Source organism: Phoxinus phoxinus (assembly GCF_949152265.1).
Source record: "Phoxinus phoxinus genome assembly, chromosome: 6".
Classification (NCBI taxonomy): domain Eukaryota; kingdom Metazoa; phylum Chordata; class Actinopteri; order Cypriniformes; family Leuciscidae; genus Phoxinus; species Phoxinus phoxinus.
In genome coordinates this window covers 1,697,525-1,715,700 of record NC_136881.1, presented here as the reverse complement: position 1 = coordinate 1,715,700, position 18,176 = coordinate 1,697,525, and the positions used below count along the sequence as shown (strand labels likewise).

The window sequence follows — 18,176 nt, the reverse complement described above, 5'->3', positions numbered from 1 at the left end:
TACACTCCCATAAACATCTGTTGAAAAAAAAAATGGCGGCGCTTTTAATCGCCTACTTCTGGGATTTGAAGATTGGATTAGTTCCAAACACTAATTTGGGCGTTGGACCCCATTCACGTACATTGCTGCGCGTCGCGTTGTTCCAGAAGTAGCCTAAGTTGCTGAAATATCGACCTCTTTTGAATTGTCAACTATCAGAGGCCCTTTGCGATGTCGCAACTCAACTCTCTATGGCTCTGGTTACGGCCAAAACACACCCACTCATTAAGAGAATAGAGTGCGCTTTAGACCACACGCTTATGTCGTTAAAATCTGTCTGACGTTTCACACTCCGTTCCACGAGTGACAGGTGTTCACTTTCACCAATACTTCAGCTATCATGTAAAAAGAATCACGTTATAAGATGATCTTCAGTCTAGTACACCACTCACATTTTATTCAGTATGATATAAAAAATATAAAAAAGTCACATATTTCAGAGTCATAAGTATAAATGGCATACAAAACAAGTGCAGCAAAACACATGAAATCAAACAGTTTCTGCATAGATATGACTTATTTCAGACTTTAAAATGGGGAAACCAAAACAGACAGACTACATGTGTGTGTGATATGTAGATGATAATGAATAATTCAGTTTAACTGATGCAAAATGTGTTCGTGTATGTTGTGCAGAACAGGATTCATTTCCAGTGCAGTAAACAGACATGGGATATCCAAAACATCCCATAATACATCAACAACATTATACACAGCTCTGCTAGGAAGCCAGTATAAATCAGGACTGCGAGACGACACGGCTCTCTCTCTCTCTCTCTCTCTCTCTCTCTCTCACACACACACACACACACACACACACACACAAATATCTGGGTCACTGCTGGACGTGTGCATTCCTACACTATGACTACATTCAGTAAGGCCATGTGAAACTCGAGAAGAAAGTCAGAATTGTGAGATATAAAAAGTTAACCCTTTGTCATTTATTTATTCTCTGGCAGGAACAAGCTTCCATAGTTTAATGTACATCTCAATTTTGGCTATGTAGCTCTCTAGGCCCTTTATAACAGTTTTTCAGAATTGCTTACACACTGAAAGTGAAACTTGAAGTCACTCAGTTCACTCATTTACCAAATCTTCACGCCAAGTCTGAAAAACTAAGCACATTATGCTTTAAACGTCTGCTATTGTAAAACTAACTTTGTACAGAACTCTAAACACAGTTCTCAACATTAGACATCATTCAAAATGTGGAAACATTGAAACATTTGTTCACTTCGAAATCAAAACTCAGTGTCGTGAGAAAGAAAGAAATATTTTTTACCTTGCATTTCTGTTTAGTGTAGGCCTATGTAAGCAAAACACTTATTGTATTGCTTTTATAAAACGGTTACCACACACAATACAAACATTAAGCCACAAAAATATGTATAAATGCAAATAAACTTGAACTTGTGAAATGAACTCATGAATGCAAATAAACTTGAACTCGTGAAATGAACATGAAATGAACTCATGAAATAAAATCGCTAAAAGCCTTCCTTCCGCTGGAAAAAATAGTCCCTGACCGTGAACAGCGACAGAAGTTATATACATTATTTCGTCTTTAGATGGCGACAAAGACTGTCTTTATGTGTGAGTCAGTCAGCAGAGAAGACTTTTATATTGAAAGGTCTGTCTTGTGTTCTGTTCACAGAGAAGCAAGACGCAACTGACAAATGATTAGCATGTCGGACGCGGGAAAACTGTTAGAAGAACAAGATATCACATTTAAACTGATTTTTTTATTACGAATACCCTGTAGGACTGACCTGAAGGAAAATGCTATATATACTGTAAATACAGGTATACGCGTATCAATGAGAACTATTATGTTGACGTTGCTAAGACTGGTTGCTAGGTGACGGTGTGTTGCCGTGTAGTGATACATAGAACCGTTGGGTGAAGCGGTCATAGCCGTGTTGTTTTATCGTGAAGACAAGTCATTTTTCACTCTTTGAAACGCCATGCAATTGCAGTTCCGATCTCTTTAGATGAGGAAACATCAAGTTCTCCAAGCTGACAACAACAGTCTCATACATTTTGTTTTCAAACGCTTGAATCATGACAGAAGACGAAATTTTCAAGCTAATGCGCGATAGTCTGATAAAAACACAGCTATTGACCAATCAGAATCAAGGACTGGAACTAACCGTTTCACAGCAGCTTCACAATATTATCAAAAAAATCAGATTCTGCTTTAATAAAGCAGTTTTAACGAGCCAATAGTGTCATTATTCCGCTGAAGTCCGTTCAGTTTCATTTCTGTGTGTAGTTTGGCGAGTATGTGGCTAATTATTTAATGGTTTGTGTGTAGAGTTTCTACTCAAAAACATTTTTTTTTGTTAAAATAGTTTTGAATGAAGTGTGTGTTTTGAGAAATGGAGCCATAGTTTTTAGAACTGTGTGTAGCCTAAGCATTCATAAAAAAATGATTGAGAAAACTCATTGAGAATAAAATAAGGAAGTGAAATGATGAGTAAAGTGTAAAACTGTTAATTTATAATGTTTACATATTTGACCATATTCCAGGCTGGACTGTGAGGGACTTTTTGTAATGTTTTTTATAGAATGTCAACCTCTTTTACTTCAAGAAAGGCTTGATTGGTCTCGATATAAGGCCACAATTGGCAACAAAGAGGAATAATAGCAAGTAAAATGACCAGCCATTCACAGTGTTATATGGACTATTTTACCTTTTGATATGATATATATAGTGACAGAAAATGATTGTGCTGGATCAGTAGATTAAATGGGTCACTGAATAGCTTTTGTTAAGTTTTGTTTTTTTAAATCCCACATTTGCACCATAGCACCTTTAGCATTTTGTGGAGATATAATCTGTGATAAGCGGTCGTAAACCAGAGATCTGGCACTGTTGTACTGACAGCTGTCAAACGCTTCTCACCAATGTTCCTCCTGCAAAGCCAGAAAAATGTCATGAAATATACTCAGATTTCATCTTGATGTATTATTAAGTAAACAAACATGAGGGTGCGAGAAGAGAGCACACAATAACTTCTTATTGGAAACGGCAACTTAATTTAAAGGATTAGTTCACTTTTTAAAAAAACTTTTGCTGATGATTTACTCACCCCGATGTCATCCAAGATGTCCATGTCTTTCTTTCTTCAGTGGAAAAGAAATGAAGGTTTTTGATGAACACATTTCTCCATATAATGGACGTCAATGGGCCCCAAACGGGTCAAGGTCCAGATGACAGTGTCAGCGCCGCTTCAACGGGCTTTAAACGACACCAGACGATGAATACGGGTCTTATCTAGCGAAACCATCGTCATTTCACAAATAAATAAAAAAGTTGTGCGCATTCGTGACGTCACGTAATACGCAGTTAGGCTGTAAAGGTCACGCTTCTGTGAAAAGCCAAACATTTCTGTCCTGACGAAAATGTTCTTTTAGGCTTTTTAATATTCCAACACCAGGATACACACGAGATGGGCATTTAAACGATAAACTGACACAAAGACATTTGAATATGTGTGTATGGTCCTCCTTCCGCACATCTGTAAACACTGACTCGTCAAGCGTGACCTTTACAGCGTAACTGCGTATTACGTGACGTCACGAACGCGCATCACAGAACAGAGCAAGGCGAGCGCTTGTGCTTATAAAACTTAAACTTTTTTATTTATTTGTGAAATGACGATGGTTTCGCTAGATAAGACCCGTATTCATCGTCTGGTGTCGTTTAAAGCCCGTTGAAGCGGCGCTGACACTGTCATCTGGACCTTGACCCGTTTGGGGCCCATTGACGTCCATTATATGGAGAAATGTGTTCATCAAAAACCTGCATTTCTTTTCCACTGAAGAAAGAAAGACATGGACATCTTGATGACATCGGGGTGAGTAAGTCATCAGCAAAAGTTTTTTTTAAAGTGAACTAATCCTTTAAATGGACAAGTCATATAAAAAAAAGGACTTTACCGTTCATTGAACGTCTCTTTTTGCGAACAATTCCCACATATACTGCAGCAGCCACTGTGATGATCACGATCACGAGAAGCACACACACCGAAGACGTCACCACAGTTGTCTGGACGCTCCTCGACTCTCCTGGATCCTGAGGATCTACAGAAACTACAAAAATTCATCGCATGTTTGTGATTGAATAATGCAAAGGTGTTCATGATATAAAAAAAAATGAGGCCTGGTATTGTGCACACTGAAAAGTCACATGGCCGTTAAATCTCCATAGAAACCGTCCTTTTGATGCATGCAACCCTGTAATCTGATATACAAACTCATACGGTCGCGTGAGATAAAATATGAGCCAAAGGTTAGCAGCAAAGCCATGGCTTTCGTTCCCAGGGATTTATCAGATTGATAAACACAGATAAAATGAACACCGTTCAAGTCAACTGTGAACACCAGGCACAAACATCTCCTCACGTTTATCTTCAAAAGGCTAAATGAGGCCTTTGGGGTTCATGTTGGCGTCGATATGTTTTAAAGAACAATGAAAGATTTTGAAATTATTTTGATTTAAGATTTAAAAAAAAATTGTGACAATACAATTTCTAATTTATCTTGATTTCAACTTTTTTGGGGGGTAATTTTATGAACTTAATCTCATTTACATAAGATCTACCTTTTATATCATAATCATGACTATTAAGTCATATTTATGTTTTTGTTTTTTTTGTCATAATGTCGACTCTTTATCTAAATTTGTGTCATATTTCTACTTTTTATTCCATAATTACCATTTTTTTGTATTTTTTTTTTTTAATTGCAAATTTAGTTTATTGTTATTGTTTTTTGAATATCTTTTATTTGTATAATTTCCACTTCTTTTTTATTTGTATGATTTTACCATATATATGTGTTTGTATGGTTCTTAAAAATATATATTTCAGTTTTATTTTTGTCAATTTAGTGAGTTAAACTAAACTAAAATGACTTATTTTATTAGTAACGAAAATGTTTTTTAAGTTGTTTTAGTGTTAGTTAACAACTAGATTAAAAAGTTTGTTGAGAGTCGAGACAAACTTTAATTTGGCTTGAGAAAACCAGACCAGGAAGTTTGAAGAAGTTTAAAGTACTTTGAAGTTTAAATTAGTTTAAAGTTAAAGTAGTTTGAGATTTGATAGATATATATACTGTATAGATAGATAGATAGATAGATAGATAGATAGATAGATAGAGATAGATAGATAGATAGAGATAGATAGATAGATAGATAGATAGATAGATAGATAGAGATAGATAGATAGATAGATAGATAGATAAGTTAGAAAGAAAGAAAGAAAGAAAGAAAGAAAGAAAGAAAGAAAGAAAGAAAGAAAGAAAGAAAGAAAGAAAGAAGAAAAGTTTGTTAGTACCAAAGTTTGAAGGTTTTCAGTTTAGAAATATTAGATAGAACGGCAGCTAATGGAGTCTAATCGGCCTCTCCAACTGTCAAAATTTGAATTTAGACAGTTGAAGTTTGAATAGTCTTGGCTCAATTTGAATATTCTGCAATGAAAGTCTATGGGATTTTTCCGAGTTTTGATCAGCAATTTTAGGAAAACCGTAAGTCTGATCAGTCTAACATGAGGAAGCAACTGGAGTCAGAACAGTTTGAAGGTCTAGTCTGAGTTTGGTGGTTGTAGCTTGAACAGTTTAGGAGGAGTAGCGTTAAGAAATTTAGTCTAAGAGGAATAATAATTTTCCAAGCCAACATAATAATAATGACCCTGAATGTTCCTCAATGTAAGCAAACGCACAAGTACTGTACTGACCTGTGACCTCCAGATAGATGCTGTCGTGTCTCAACGGTTCTCTCCGGTAGTAGCATGTGTACAGTCCCTGGTCTGTTGTATTCACTCTGAGGATCGTGAGAGAGCAGTTCTCTGTCAGCTTCAGCTCGGTTCTGTTGCGATACTCTTTCGCTTGATTGTCTATGTCGTCTTCTCCTCTGTAGTGATCGACCACGAGGTCCAGTTCCCCGACGACCTTCTGCCAGACCAGATCTGCCAGATTCGGTGGACACGTGCAGGGCAGAACCGCTGCTTCTCCAGCCCGGGCCGTAACGTTGTGGTCAGCCCCGTCTGCAGAGAATAACACATCAGCATCTCAATCACCAACAGTTCTCAGAACGTTCTGGAAAGGTTCTCTCAAAGTTATGAGCAAACGTTCTTCCGGTCACATTAATAGAACCTCGGTCAGTGTTTTAAAAATCTTAGCACAAAAACCTCATTTATATATTGTTTTTTTCCCTTTTGTCCTTGTTTTTTAACGCATTTTTGTCATAATTTTGACTTTTCATATCATAATTAGCACTTATGTCATATGTATGGTTTTTATGTCATAATGTCGACTTTTTGTGTCATATTTATGTTTTATGTCATAATGTCGACTTTTTGTGTCATATTTATGTTTTATGTCATAATGTCGACTTTATCTCAATTTCATTGTTTTGTCATATTTTGACTTTTCATATCATAATTATCACTTTTTATGTCATATGTATGGGTTTTATGTCATATGTCGACTTTTATCTCAATTTCATTGTTTTGTCATATTTTGACTTTTTATCCAGTAATTATCACGTTCGTATATCATATTTATGTTTTTAATGTCCTAATTATGAATTAGCATGTTACTTAGTATGTCATAACTATGGCTTTTTTTGTCACAATGTCGACTTTATCTCAATTTCATTATAAGTTTTGTCAGATTTTTACTTTTTATCCAGTAATTATCACTATGAATTAGCATGTTACTTAGTATGTCATAATGTCAATGTTTTATGTCATATTTATGTTTTTTATGTAATATTGTCGACTTTTTATGTCATATGACTCATATTTATAGAATTTATATAATTATGTCATTATGAATCTTTCATACAATTATAATAATTATGAAATTGTAATTATTAACATTAATTTAATAATAATAATTATCTTATTTTCATTCTAAGTCTCTCAAAGTTATGAACAAACGTTCTTCCGGTAACGTTAACAGAACAACCGTTCAATGTTTTAAAAATATTAGCACAAAAACCTAATTTATATATGAATATTTCCAGAGGTGGAAAGTAACGGATTACATTTACTCGCGTTACTGTAATTGAGTAGTTTTTTTGTGTACTTCTACTTTTTTAAGTAGTTTTTAAAATCTGTAATTTTACTTTTACTTAAGTACGTTTTGTTTGAAGTATTGTAATTCGCTCCATTTTTAAATCATATCCGTTACTGAGTAAAAAATAAATAAAATAATAATTTACAAGGAAAAAAAAAATCGCGCTCCGGAAACTACTACATTGATTGAAGGGCGGGAGAACCGTCTATGGCGAGAACAAACGCGCAAAAAAGGTGATGCAGACCCAGCTAAAAGTGAAACGCTGTCGAATGAAGCGAACCATATGGGCAGTATGTGAATACTTTAGATGTAGGAAAAACGCGTGGTTGTCCTCGAGGATAGATATCCAATTTGCAAAAAATGTGGACGCAATGTGGCTGCAAAAGGAGGAAACATAGAACACCATCCATCTGTGCAGATAAAGGTATGTCCCGTTTGCAGAGTGAATCCCCGAATTCAAAATCCAAATGAAAATTCAATTTACATAACGCAGGTTCCACGTAAAACACGCAATGATGTAGGCTATATGAATAAATTGAAAGTAGAGCTGTGCAATAAATCGCGACATGGTCTCTGAATATTAAAGCGCAAAAAGACTGCTATGTAAATATGCTTGTTCTGCGTGCCTCTGTGTGAATGAGCTGCGTCGCGTCTGTAGCCTACTACATACTCAAGTATGCCTGATGCTCATTGTGTTTTCAGCGTCTCACAAACAATATAAGGACATGAAATAGGCTACATGAACATTTAGAGAGCTGCTCTGAGAGAACGCCTAATGAGCATTTTCATCATTTTATTTGAGAAAAACCATTGTCAAATACACTCTAAAACAGGTCTTCACTAGAACCCGTCAAAATAAAAGTTTAGTGTTACTAGGAGAAATTATGATAGAAATAGCCTACCGGTTTATTACTATTGTATGCCTACAATAGAACATACTTCTCAAAATAATAACAACAATAATTTGAATTTAAAAAAAATTAACATTATTTAAGGAATATCTTTTTTTGGGTCCATGGTTTAATTTAATAAATCTGTTCGGCAGAACTTTCCCAAAAAATAAAAGGATAAAGTTTACATTTATTTGTATTAATAAAATACATTTTCTGAATAAAATACATTTCATAGGATTATTCTTAAACATTTTAATATATTATTAATGTTAAAAATAGTTAATCTAATGGTCATTGGTCAGTTATTGAATTTAGTTAATTAGACATGTTTTATTGAAATTTTAATAAACAAAACAAACAAATAATTTTAAGTTTGTTATAATAAAAGCATTTGTTAAACCAAAAAACTGTTTTCATTCATTTAACTGTCATTTTTTTAACTGATGATAATAATAATAACAATAATTTAATGATACCGTTTATTTATTTATTAATTGATTAAAGGGATAGTTCACCCAAAAATTAAAATTAGCCCATGATTTATTCATCCTCAAGTCATCCTAGGTGTATGTGAAATTCTTCTTTCAAACAAATATCGGAGTTATATTAACAAATATCCTGCAGTGAATGGCCGTTTCTGTTTTGAAGTCCATAAAAGTGCATCTATCCATCATTAAAGTGCTCCTCACGGCTCCGGGGGGTTAATAAAGACCTTCTGAACCAGAGCGATGAATTTGTGTTAGAAAAATATCCATATTTAAAACTTTACAAAGTAAAATAACTAGGTTCCAGCCACACGAACATACAGATTCCACTTAAAGGGCACCTATTATGCAAAATTCACTTTTACATGATGTTTGAACATAAATGTGTGTTGGACTTAACTTACATCTTGTGAAAAGGGGCATAATAGGTGCCCTTTAAGTCTAAAGCGCAATTTATGCGAGGAATGCGACGTACTGCTGATATTTACGCTATGCCATGACGCACTACGCTACTTCGACGTCATAAATTGCGTAAGTTGTGCTATAGACGCAAGTAGACTGCGTTTGGCCGGAAGCTAGAATTTTACTTTGTAACGTTAAATATGGATTTTTTTTTCTTAAACTCATTGCTTTGCTTTAGAAGGCCTTTATTAACCCCGTATGGAGCACTTTTATGGTGAATAGAGGCACTTTAATGGACTTTTTAAATATAACTCTGAAAGAAGAATGTCATATACACCTAGGATGACTTGAGGGTCAATAAATCATGGGCTTATTTTAATTTTTGGGTGAACTATCCCTTTAACAGTAATATTTTCGGAGACATTGCCATACTGTGCAAATCTCATACCGTTACAACCCTACACGGGAGAGCCCCCCACCCCACCCCATCCCACCCCCGCTGTTAAAAAAGTAACTAAGTAACTTTTACTCTGAGTAAATTTTAAATGAGCTACTTTTTACTTTTACTTGAGTCGATTTTTAGACCGGTACTTTTACTTGTACTTAAGTAAAATTTCATTGAAGTAGTAGTACTTTTACTTGAGTACAATATTTTATTACTCTTTCCACCTCTGAATATTTCCCCCTTTGTCCTTTGTTTTTTGATGCATTTTTGTCATAATTTTGACTTTTCATATCATAATTATCACTTTTTATGTCATATGTATGGTTTTTATGTTATAATGTCGACTTTATCTCAATTTCATTATATGTTTTGTCATATTTTGACTTTTTATCCAGTAATTATCACTTTCGTATGTCATATTTAATTTTTTTAATGCCGTAATTATGAATTAGCATGTTACTTAGTATGTCATAACTATGGCTTTTTATGTCATAATGTCAATGTTTGATGTTTTTAATGTAATAATGTCGACTTTTTATGTCATATGACTGTCCCATATTTATGTTTTTATGTCATAATTATGAATATTTCATATAATTATAATAATTATGAAATTGTAAATGACTTTAACTTAATTTCATTCTAAGTCTCTCAAAGTTATGAACAAACGTTCTTCCGGTAACGTTGACAGAACGACCGTTCAATGTTTTAAAAACATTATCACAAAAGAAACTTTATTCATATATTGCGTTTTTGTCTGAAACGCGTTAGTTGGAAGTTGTTACAGAGAGTAACATTTCCATAATGTTTGAAGAATGATAAAATAATGTTCCGTTAACGTTCACAAGAAAAAAATAAGTTTTAATAACTTACTGTGACGTTTTTAGAACATATTTTTGTTAGCTGGGAGTAATTTGCACATAGAATTAAATCTGACAAAACCTCCTATTGGGCAAATAAATAAATAAACGAAACAACAACAAAAAACTATCTTTCATTTTGTATATTTTTATGACCTTTATGAATAGGCTACATTTTATTAACTACCCGAATATATAATACGATAATAAAATATAAATATTTTTTTATAGTTGCTTTCCACTTTAAAATAACGCAACATCCCATAGTTAAAGCGACGCTCCTCACCCGTGCACGCGCATGTCGTCGACAGCAGCACCAGCGCGAGTGTAAATCCTCCGAAGCGAGCAGATCGAGTTCGGGTTCCGGAGGACAAACTCATCCCGGAGCTTTTCATTCACGCGCTTCTCATCTCAACCGGGTCACGTGTTCGCAATCAGTCGAGCTCCGTGTGTGTTTGCGTTCGCATCGTTCCTGCGGGAGATGTGTGTACATCCGCGCGCTGTCACACACTGGAACACACTCTCGCTTTTACTCTCGCTCTTCAAGCCCGAAAGCGAAACTATACGCGTTAATAACACACACTCATCCCTAGTAGGCCTCACTCTGACTCAGGAACCATTCGCTTTACTCTTATAGTGTAGCGAAATCATGGTTATAAACGTGAAAAACATTAATGTCAACTGTAAACGTATTTTTAATTGCGTCAGTTGATATGAAATTAAAATGTTTTTTTCTTTTTTTGTGGCTAGACGTTATAATTTGGAATTGATCTTATGATTTTGGCTTTTTTTCTCATTTATGATTTTTTTTTCATCATTTTGACTTTTTATCTCACTTATTATGTATCTATTTCTTGTTTTAATGTCAACTTTTGTGTAATAAATATGACTTTTTGTCATACTTATGTTTTTTATGTCACAATTTCGACTTTTAATGTCATAATTATGACTTTATTCTAAGTTTATTTTAGTTTTTTTGTGTGATATAAATAATGTCATATTTTGACTTTTTATCCCATAATTATTATGTCGTATTTATGTTTAAATTGTGAATAAGCATGTCACATAGTATGTATATATTGTCACAATGTCGACTTTTTGACATAATTATGACTTTTTATTTAAATTTATTTATCTAGGCCTCACTCTGACTCAGGAACCATTAGTTTTACTCTTATAGTGTAGCGAAATCATGGTAAATAAACGTAATAAAAAACAATAATGTCAACTGTAAACGTATTTTTAATTGCGTCAGCTGATATGAAATTGAAATGTTTTTTTTTTGTGGCTAGACGTTATAATTTGGAATTTATCTTATGATTTTGTCTTTTTTTTCCCCTCATATGATTTTTTGTCATTATTTTGACTTTTTATCTCACTTATTATGTATATATTTCTTGTTTTAATGTCAACTTTTGTGTAATAAATATGACTTTTTTTGTCATATTTGTTTTTTATGTCACAATTTCGACTTTTAATGTCATAATTATAACTTTATTCTAAGTGTATTTATTTTTTTGTCATATTTTGACTTTTTTTTACCCATTATTATTATGTCGTATTTATTTATGTTTTTAATGTCATAATTGTGAATAAGCATGTCACATAGTATGTCTACTTTTGTGTCATAAATATTACTTTTTGTCCTACTTATGTTTTTTTTTGTCAAATTTCGACTTTTAATGTCATAATTATCACTTTATTCTAAGTTTATTTTAGTTTTTTTGTGTGATATAAATAATGTCATATTTTTACTTTTTATCCCATAATTATTATGTCGTATTTATGTTTAAATTGTGGATAAGCATGTCACATAGTATGTATATATTGTCACAATGTTGACTTTTTGACATAATTATGACTTTTTATTTCATTTTCAATTGTGACTTTTAATCATATTTATGTTTTGTATGTCATAATTAGTATGTAATTTATGTTTTTGTCATAATTATGACTTAGAATGTCACTTTTTATGACTTTTTATGTCGTAATACGTTTTTTTAATGTCATAATATTTTTAAGATTTGCCTGCGCATGATTTTTCTTCCTGCGGAAATAAACTTCCATACACATTTTAAATTATCGTTCAGACTTTTAACTCAATCAGAGTCAAAATCATAGACAGTATATAAACTGGACACAGCGACCCCATAGGTTTCAACGGAGAGAAATGAAGTCAATTAGAAGCACTCACTTCCTGATCGCAAGGCGAACTGCGCAGGCTCAAACTGAGCTTGGCGACGTAGATGTGACGTGAGCAACCTGTAGGTCTTCTAGTAGCTGTGCCGAGAGAAATCTGAATCATTCCCTTCCAAATCTCGCAGAGACGGAGAGCGTGGGTATTAGCTGTCCATGAGCTAGCAACGGGAGCAACTGTATCACTCTCCATGGGCTTCTCCCTTGACTTTATGCCTCCACGTCCTCCCGATTGCTTGCGAGCTTCTCTGCCTGTCCATACGGTAATTTTTCGACTTGTGCGACAGAGTCGCGCGGGTATGACGCAATCGTTAGCCTATTTTTACAAAAACTGCTTCTACGGGGCCATAACGTAAGATACAAGGTAATGGAGCCTTTTATACATTTTCGTGTTTCTTTAGAAATAAACAATGGACAAACGGTGTCTTTAAACGCCTCAGATGTAAAGTTATTCGCTGTCAAAGTGACGCCAAAATGAATGGGAGTCAATGGAATGCTAACAGCAGGTGGGGGTCCGCTAGCCAATGGCGGCGCCCAGGTCGGCTTCAATGTTTTTCGGAACACTGCCCCCCTGGTCAAAATATCTGTCACATTTGATAGACCAATCACAGCACACTGACGGAGTCCCGCAATCCAATCACAGCACACCGACGGAGTTCCCTCATCCAATCACAGCACAATGACTGAGTCCCGTCATCCAATCACAGCACAGTGACTGAGTCACGAGAGCTAATCCAGGAATAAAAACAAACCAGAGACCGTCTGTCGTGTCGAGTTCCTCGTGCTGAAGCGGTTTGTATTGAACCAAATGCTTCATTTTAATGTTTTATCTGAGTTGTGTTGTCATATTTACACAATATATTTTAATCAGAAAGAGATGATTTGCCCTGAAATCTGCAGCGAGCGTCGTGATGTATAAAAACCAGAAGGCTCCCGTTATAATGAACGTGTTGACATGGTTCAGGTTCATCAGAACGATAAAATATCGCTGTCAGATTTTATTTTACAATATTAAAATGCTGCTTTTCGATGGTAAAACCATATCTCTACGCCATCGAGTTCTTTGCCGTGGTCTTTTAAAATAACAGGAATACGATAAAAAGACATACATTTTCATTTGAAAAATAATAATAATAATATATTAATATAATAATAATAATCAGAATTAATAATTGTAAATGTAACGTTACAGTATGTTGTAGTTTTATAATTATAAACAGTTTGCACAATTATGATACAAATGTACAATTATATTTTGAACATTATTATCATCATTAATAAATGCACATTTGTGTCTTATTTAACATTTTTACGTAAAACTGAATAAAAATGCAAATTTGCTGTGTTTATGTTTATGATGATGTGGTTGCGGTTGTCATGTATGGAGATTTTTTGACGTTATCATAAAACAGTTTGAGCTGTATTATTGTCACCAATTATCATTTCTAAAAACAGTGTAAAGATAAAGTCAATAAAGATTTTTTATGAATTTTATAAATACATTTAATTAAAAAATAAACAGAATTGATAGTGCACTAATGAAATATAATAAGTATATAATACATAAATACATAATTTTAAACAATAAAATACATTTGATCAAAATAAAACCTAATTGAAAAATAAATAATTGTATTTAAATAAACACATAATAAATTAATACTTTAAAATAAATTGATTAAAATACATACAACTGTGTTTAAATTAAAACATGATTAAATTAATACATTTGATTAAAATAAATACATAAAAAGTAAGTAAAATAAATAACATTTGATTCAAAAATATAAAATACATACATTTGATGATAACTATATAAATGTATAAAACTTTTAAAGCAAATAATAGCAGTTTAATAAGGTAATAACAATAGCAATTAAACTAAAGCAGTGTAAAAAGGTAAAAATAAGATTAAACTAACACAACAAAAAAATCTAAAATTATTTAAATAAATAATAAATTCTGATAAAATTAAATAAATGAACAAAATACATCTAAGAGTCGAAGAAAATGCAATGATGTAATGTAACAGAAACTAACTATTTTCCACATTTATAATATACATTTTTCATAATTAATTGATAAATAATATATAGCTTAAATGTTAGGTTAGGATGATCATATTTGGGGGGTCCGTTGCATCCACCAGATTCGAAAACCCTGAATCTGGGTTTTGCATGTGTTTTCCAAGAAAAAAAACAATGATGTAATGTAACAGAAACAAAATATTTTGCACATTTATAATATACTTTGGTAACACTTTATTTTACAGTGTCCTTGTTACATATGTTACATGTACCATAACAGTAAATTATGCATAATTACATGCAATTAACCCTCAACCAAACCCTAATCCCACCCTAACCCTATAGTAAGTACATGTAGTTTAATATATAACTACACTGTAACAATGACACCTTAAAATAAAGTGTAACCTATACATTTTTCACAGTATTAATGGACTTTATGCACAGCTGCACTACTTCTTGAACTTTAGCCAGCTCCTTTGTTTCCTGTCTGCCATTATTGGACAAACTGATTAATCCAGGTGTGTCTGATTATTGTTGTTGGTCAGACACACCTGGATTAATCAGTTTGTCCCAATAATGGCAGACAGGAAACAAAGGAGCTGGCTAAAGTTCAGGAAGTAGTGCAGCTGTGCATAAAGCCCATTGATTGATTTATACATGCAAACATAGAGCTTAGATGTTAGGATGGGGGTCCCTCGCACGAGGATGGTCCGTTGCATCTAACCGATTGAAAAGCCCTGACGTCTCATGTTTTCTGCCTGTGTTCTCCAGCAGAGATGGAGTTGACGGGGTCGGAGGATGCCGAGGGTTCTGCCGGGCCTGAGGTCCACACGGCGATGCTGTGGAGCATCCAGGAGGCGGTCCAGAGGCAGACTCTTCAGATCGGGGTCTCTGCGTGTGGAGCCACGGCCCTGGTGGACGTCCTGCAGGCGCTCGGCATCATCGCGGTCACACCGGACACGGTGAACTCCTGCGTGAGGACGAGTCTGAGGAGGAACACGGCGCCGCTGCACGATTACCTGCACTCGCGCAGCAACGCCGGTACATCCAGCTCTCCACAAGCCTCATTTCATTATTATAAATTAGGGCTGTCAAAAGATTAATCGCGATTAATCGCATCCAAAATAAAAGTTTGTGTTTCCATAATATATGTGTGTGTACTGTGTAGAATTATTATGTATAAATACACACACATTCATGTATATATTTAAGGAATAATTGCATTTATATACTGTATATACATTTATATAATTTATATTATATATAAATATTTTATATATAAATAATAACCAATTTTTCTTAAATATATACATGATTGTGTGTGTTTTTATATATATAAATAATTATACACAGTACACACACATATATTATGGAAACACAAACTTTTATTTTGGATGCGATTAATCGCGATTAATCTTTTGACAGCCCTAATTTATATTAAGCCATACCGCCCATCCCTGTGTCCTAACTACACGCGACGTGCGACAAAATGCCACGAGACTCCGCCCACATGCTGTTCTGATTGGCTGTGCACTCGCCCCGAGACCCCGCCCACACGCTGTTCTGATTGGCTGTGGGTTTTGATTGATTTCGACGCATCTCGCAGTCGCGTCTAGTGTGGACAGACAAATTATTTGTCACTGGAGTCGCATCGCGTCTGGTTAGGACACTGTGCTAGTCTAAATACTGTGTTTTCTTCTCTAATAACCCAACACACCTGCCCTCCTCCAGGGGCGACGCACCTGCAGCTGATCGACGGGGCGGACCAGGCCAGCGGGGGTCGTGTCACGGGCCGGTTCTTCGGGCTCTTCCCCCGGCGCAGGGTGAAGCTGGTGCCCTGGTTGGCCCGATGGATCCTGCGCGGAGCCGTTCCCGTCGCCACCATGAACATGCAGAAGGCCGTTGCTGAAGGAGAAGAGGTTCCCGACGCCTGGCACCACCAGCTCATCTTCGGCGTGGGACCCAGAGCCGTGTTCATGACCAACCCTCTGGATGTGGGTGCGTCACAAATCACACAAATCACCATATTCAAATATATTAAGATGTAAAACCGCGCAGCTCGGTATACGCAACAATTGAAGATATTAGAAGACGTGTTTGTCGTTTCATCCTGAAATGTTGGATCACAATAATTAGGTCACAAATCCCTTCACTCGATTGGGATGTTCTCTGTTATTCTGGACGGCAAGGGCAGTGACTGACACATCGAGCGTATTTTGCAGTATTAAACACGTATTTATACCGATTTCATCAGGCTCCGAAAACTCTTAAAGGGGTCATATAATGCCATTTTTGCACAAGCTAATATGATTATTTAGGGTCTAAATTAAAAATTTTGTAAAATACTTTAATTAAAAATTCTCATTAGTATTGTAAGAAAACACTCATTTTACCTGGTCAAAAACAGCTCTGTTTTCAGCACGCCGTTTTAGTGTGTCTTTAAATGATAATGAGCTGTGCCCCGCCCCTCTGTTCTGTGGTGCGCTTTTTACACCACACACGTGGAGTGTTGCCTTGACAACAGTTGAAGAATGGCAGCGAGAGTCTCTGAGGATAACATAATAACTATAACGCATTGTTCAGTATAAACGTGGAATTATTCATTATATTGAGAACGTCGTAAAAACATGCCGTAATGTAACGTTACCCTGAGTGTAAACATTAAGTTATCCGCATTCATCGTGAAGCGTGCTAGCGATTTGCAAAGATTAATATAAAGATTAATATAAAGGTTAATAAAACGTTACACTCACTTCTTCTGGAGGTTCAGCAGGAACACGAATAGTTGGTACAGATCCTTTTTTCAGGAGCAGCTTCTTAGCAAAACCAGCTTTATATTGACCCTCATTTGTAAAGCAGTCTGGTGAAAAATGATTTGCGCAAACAAAAAACACATTTGTCCTGAGGAATATTCCCTTCTAAAGCAAAACTCAGCCACTGCGTCTTCAGCGGTTCTGATCTAGGAACACTGCCGTGTTCCTTATTGCACCCGAGAACAGAACACCAGTCGCTTAGACGCCATTCTGCTCCAGAATAGACAGTGCTCCAGCGTATATCAACAATGACGCACGGACTATGATTGACAGCTCGCTCACGAGCGAGGGCGGGTCTGTGTTGAAACGCTGCTGTCAATCAACAATCGTGGGAGGGGCGTCGATTTTGTGACGTCACAACATCGAACAGCTCAATTTGAGACCGGGTAAAACAAATAAGGAGATTTAAAAAAAAAATACTGGATGGATTTTTATCATTTTATGATGGTTGTGTTCAGGCACTGCCAGCACACATCTCAGTGCAATCAACTTGTAAAAGTGCATGTACCATTATATGACCCCTTTAACCCCTTCAGTTCAGCCGTGACTTATTCACGATACAGCACTAGCCTCTCGTACCTTTTGGTTTTATAAAACGGTGACCACACAATACACACATTATATGACCCCTTTAAAAAAGAACACAGAGAATGGCCTTCTCAGCTGCCGTAGTTGCAACTCTTGCGCCATCAGAACAGGGTGTTTAACGCATAGACATCGTATAGATAGACGCCCTATCGACCGCTACTGCCTACTAGCGGGATCGAGCCGTGGGGCCGCCATCTTAGACCGCTCACCCGCTCCACTCAGTGTATTCTGTATGGCAGCTCGTCAGCGCATTTAATTAATCATACCTCACTGAATACCGAACTGATTTTCACGCGGGTTTTTTTTCCTGCAAATGTCATTCATGTATCTATGATACAG

The 18,176-nt window shown here is 35.4% G+C and overlaps 2 protein-coding genes across 10 annotated transcripts in view; one reads left to right on the top strand and one right to left on the bottom strand.

The window, feature by feature from the left end:
• Positions 1 to 409: 409 nt before the first annotated feature.
• Positions 410 to 12,280, bottom strand: LOC307000119 (myelin-oligodendrocyte glycoprotein-like). 3 transcript variants are annotated; one of them, XM_079615416.1, is made up of 4 exons: positions 10,497 to 12,280; positions 5,781 to 6,089; positions 3,985 to 4,137; positions 410 to 2,958 (listed from the first exon to the last, which is right to left on the bottom strand). In XM_079615416.1, exons 1-4 carry the CDS (start codon positions 10,603 to 10,605, stop codon positions 2,933 to 2,935), a joined length of 597 nt encoding a protein of 198 aa, XP_079471542.1. In that variant the 5' UTR covers positions 10,606 to 12,280; the 3' UTR covers positions 410 to 2,932. The 3 variants fall into 3 exon arrangements, with proteins under 3 accessions (XP_079471542.1, XP_079471540.1, XP_079471541.1); XM_079615414.1 differs by having other exon boundaries at positions 2,797 to 2,968; positions 3,986 to 4,137; positions 5,772 to 6,089; XM_079615415.1 differs by having other exon boundaries at positions 2,797 to 2,968; positions 3,986 to 4,137.
• An 811-nt stretch (positions 12,281 to 13,091) lies between these two features.
• Positions 13,092 to 18,176, top strand: part of LOC307000118 (uncharacterized protein) — a 10,641-nt gene continuing 5,556 nt past the window's right edge. For 2 of the 7 annotated variants that reach the window (XR_013797979.1, XM_079615413.1), the window contains exons 1-3: positions 13,092 to 13,198; positions 15,208 to 15,477; positions 16,168 to 16,434. Coding sequence is in view for 4 of the 7 variants with exons in the window: in XM_079615413.1 (XP_079471539.1) it covers positions 15,213 to 15,477; positions 16,168 to 16,434 (532 nt within the window). In the remaining 3 variants the exon portion in view is untranslated. The remainder of the gene's footprint in view (positions 13,199 to 15,207; positions 15,478 to 16,167; positions 16,435 to 18,176) is intronic. The other 5 variants (XR_013797980.1, XM_079615412.1, XR_013797981.1 and 2 more) reach the window with 3 other exon arrangements.

Coding starts and splice junctions, on each gene's coding strand:
- LOC307000119 (XM_079615414.1), bottom strand. CDS start 10,605: ATGAAAAGCTCCGGGATGAGTTTGTCCTCCGGAACCCGAACTCGATCT. Junction 6,090..10,496: donor GACGACATGCGCGTGCACGG/GTGAGGAGCGTC, acceptor TATTCTCTGCAG/ACGGGGCTGACCACAACGTT. Junction 4,138..5,771: donor GGAGGTCACAGGTCAGTACA/GTACTTGTGCGT, acceptor GAATTTTTGTAG/TTTCTGTAGATCCTCAGGAT.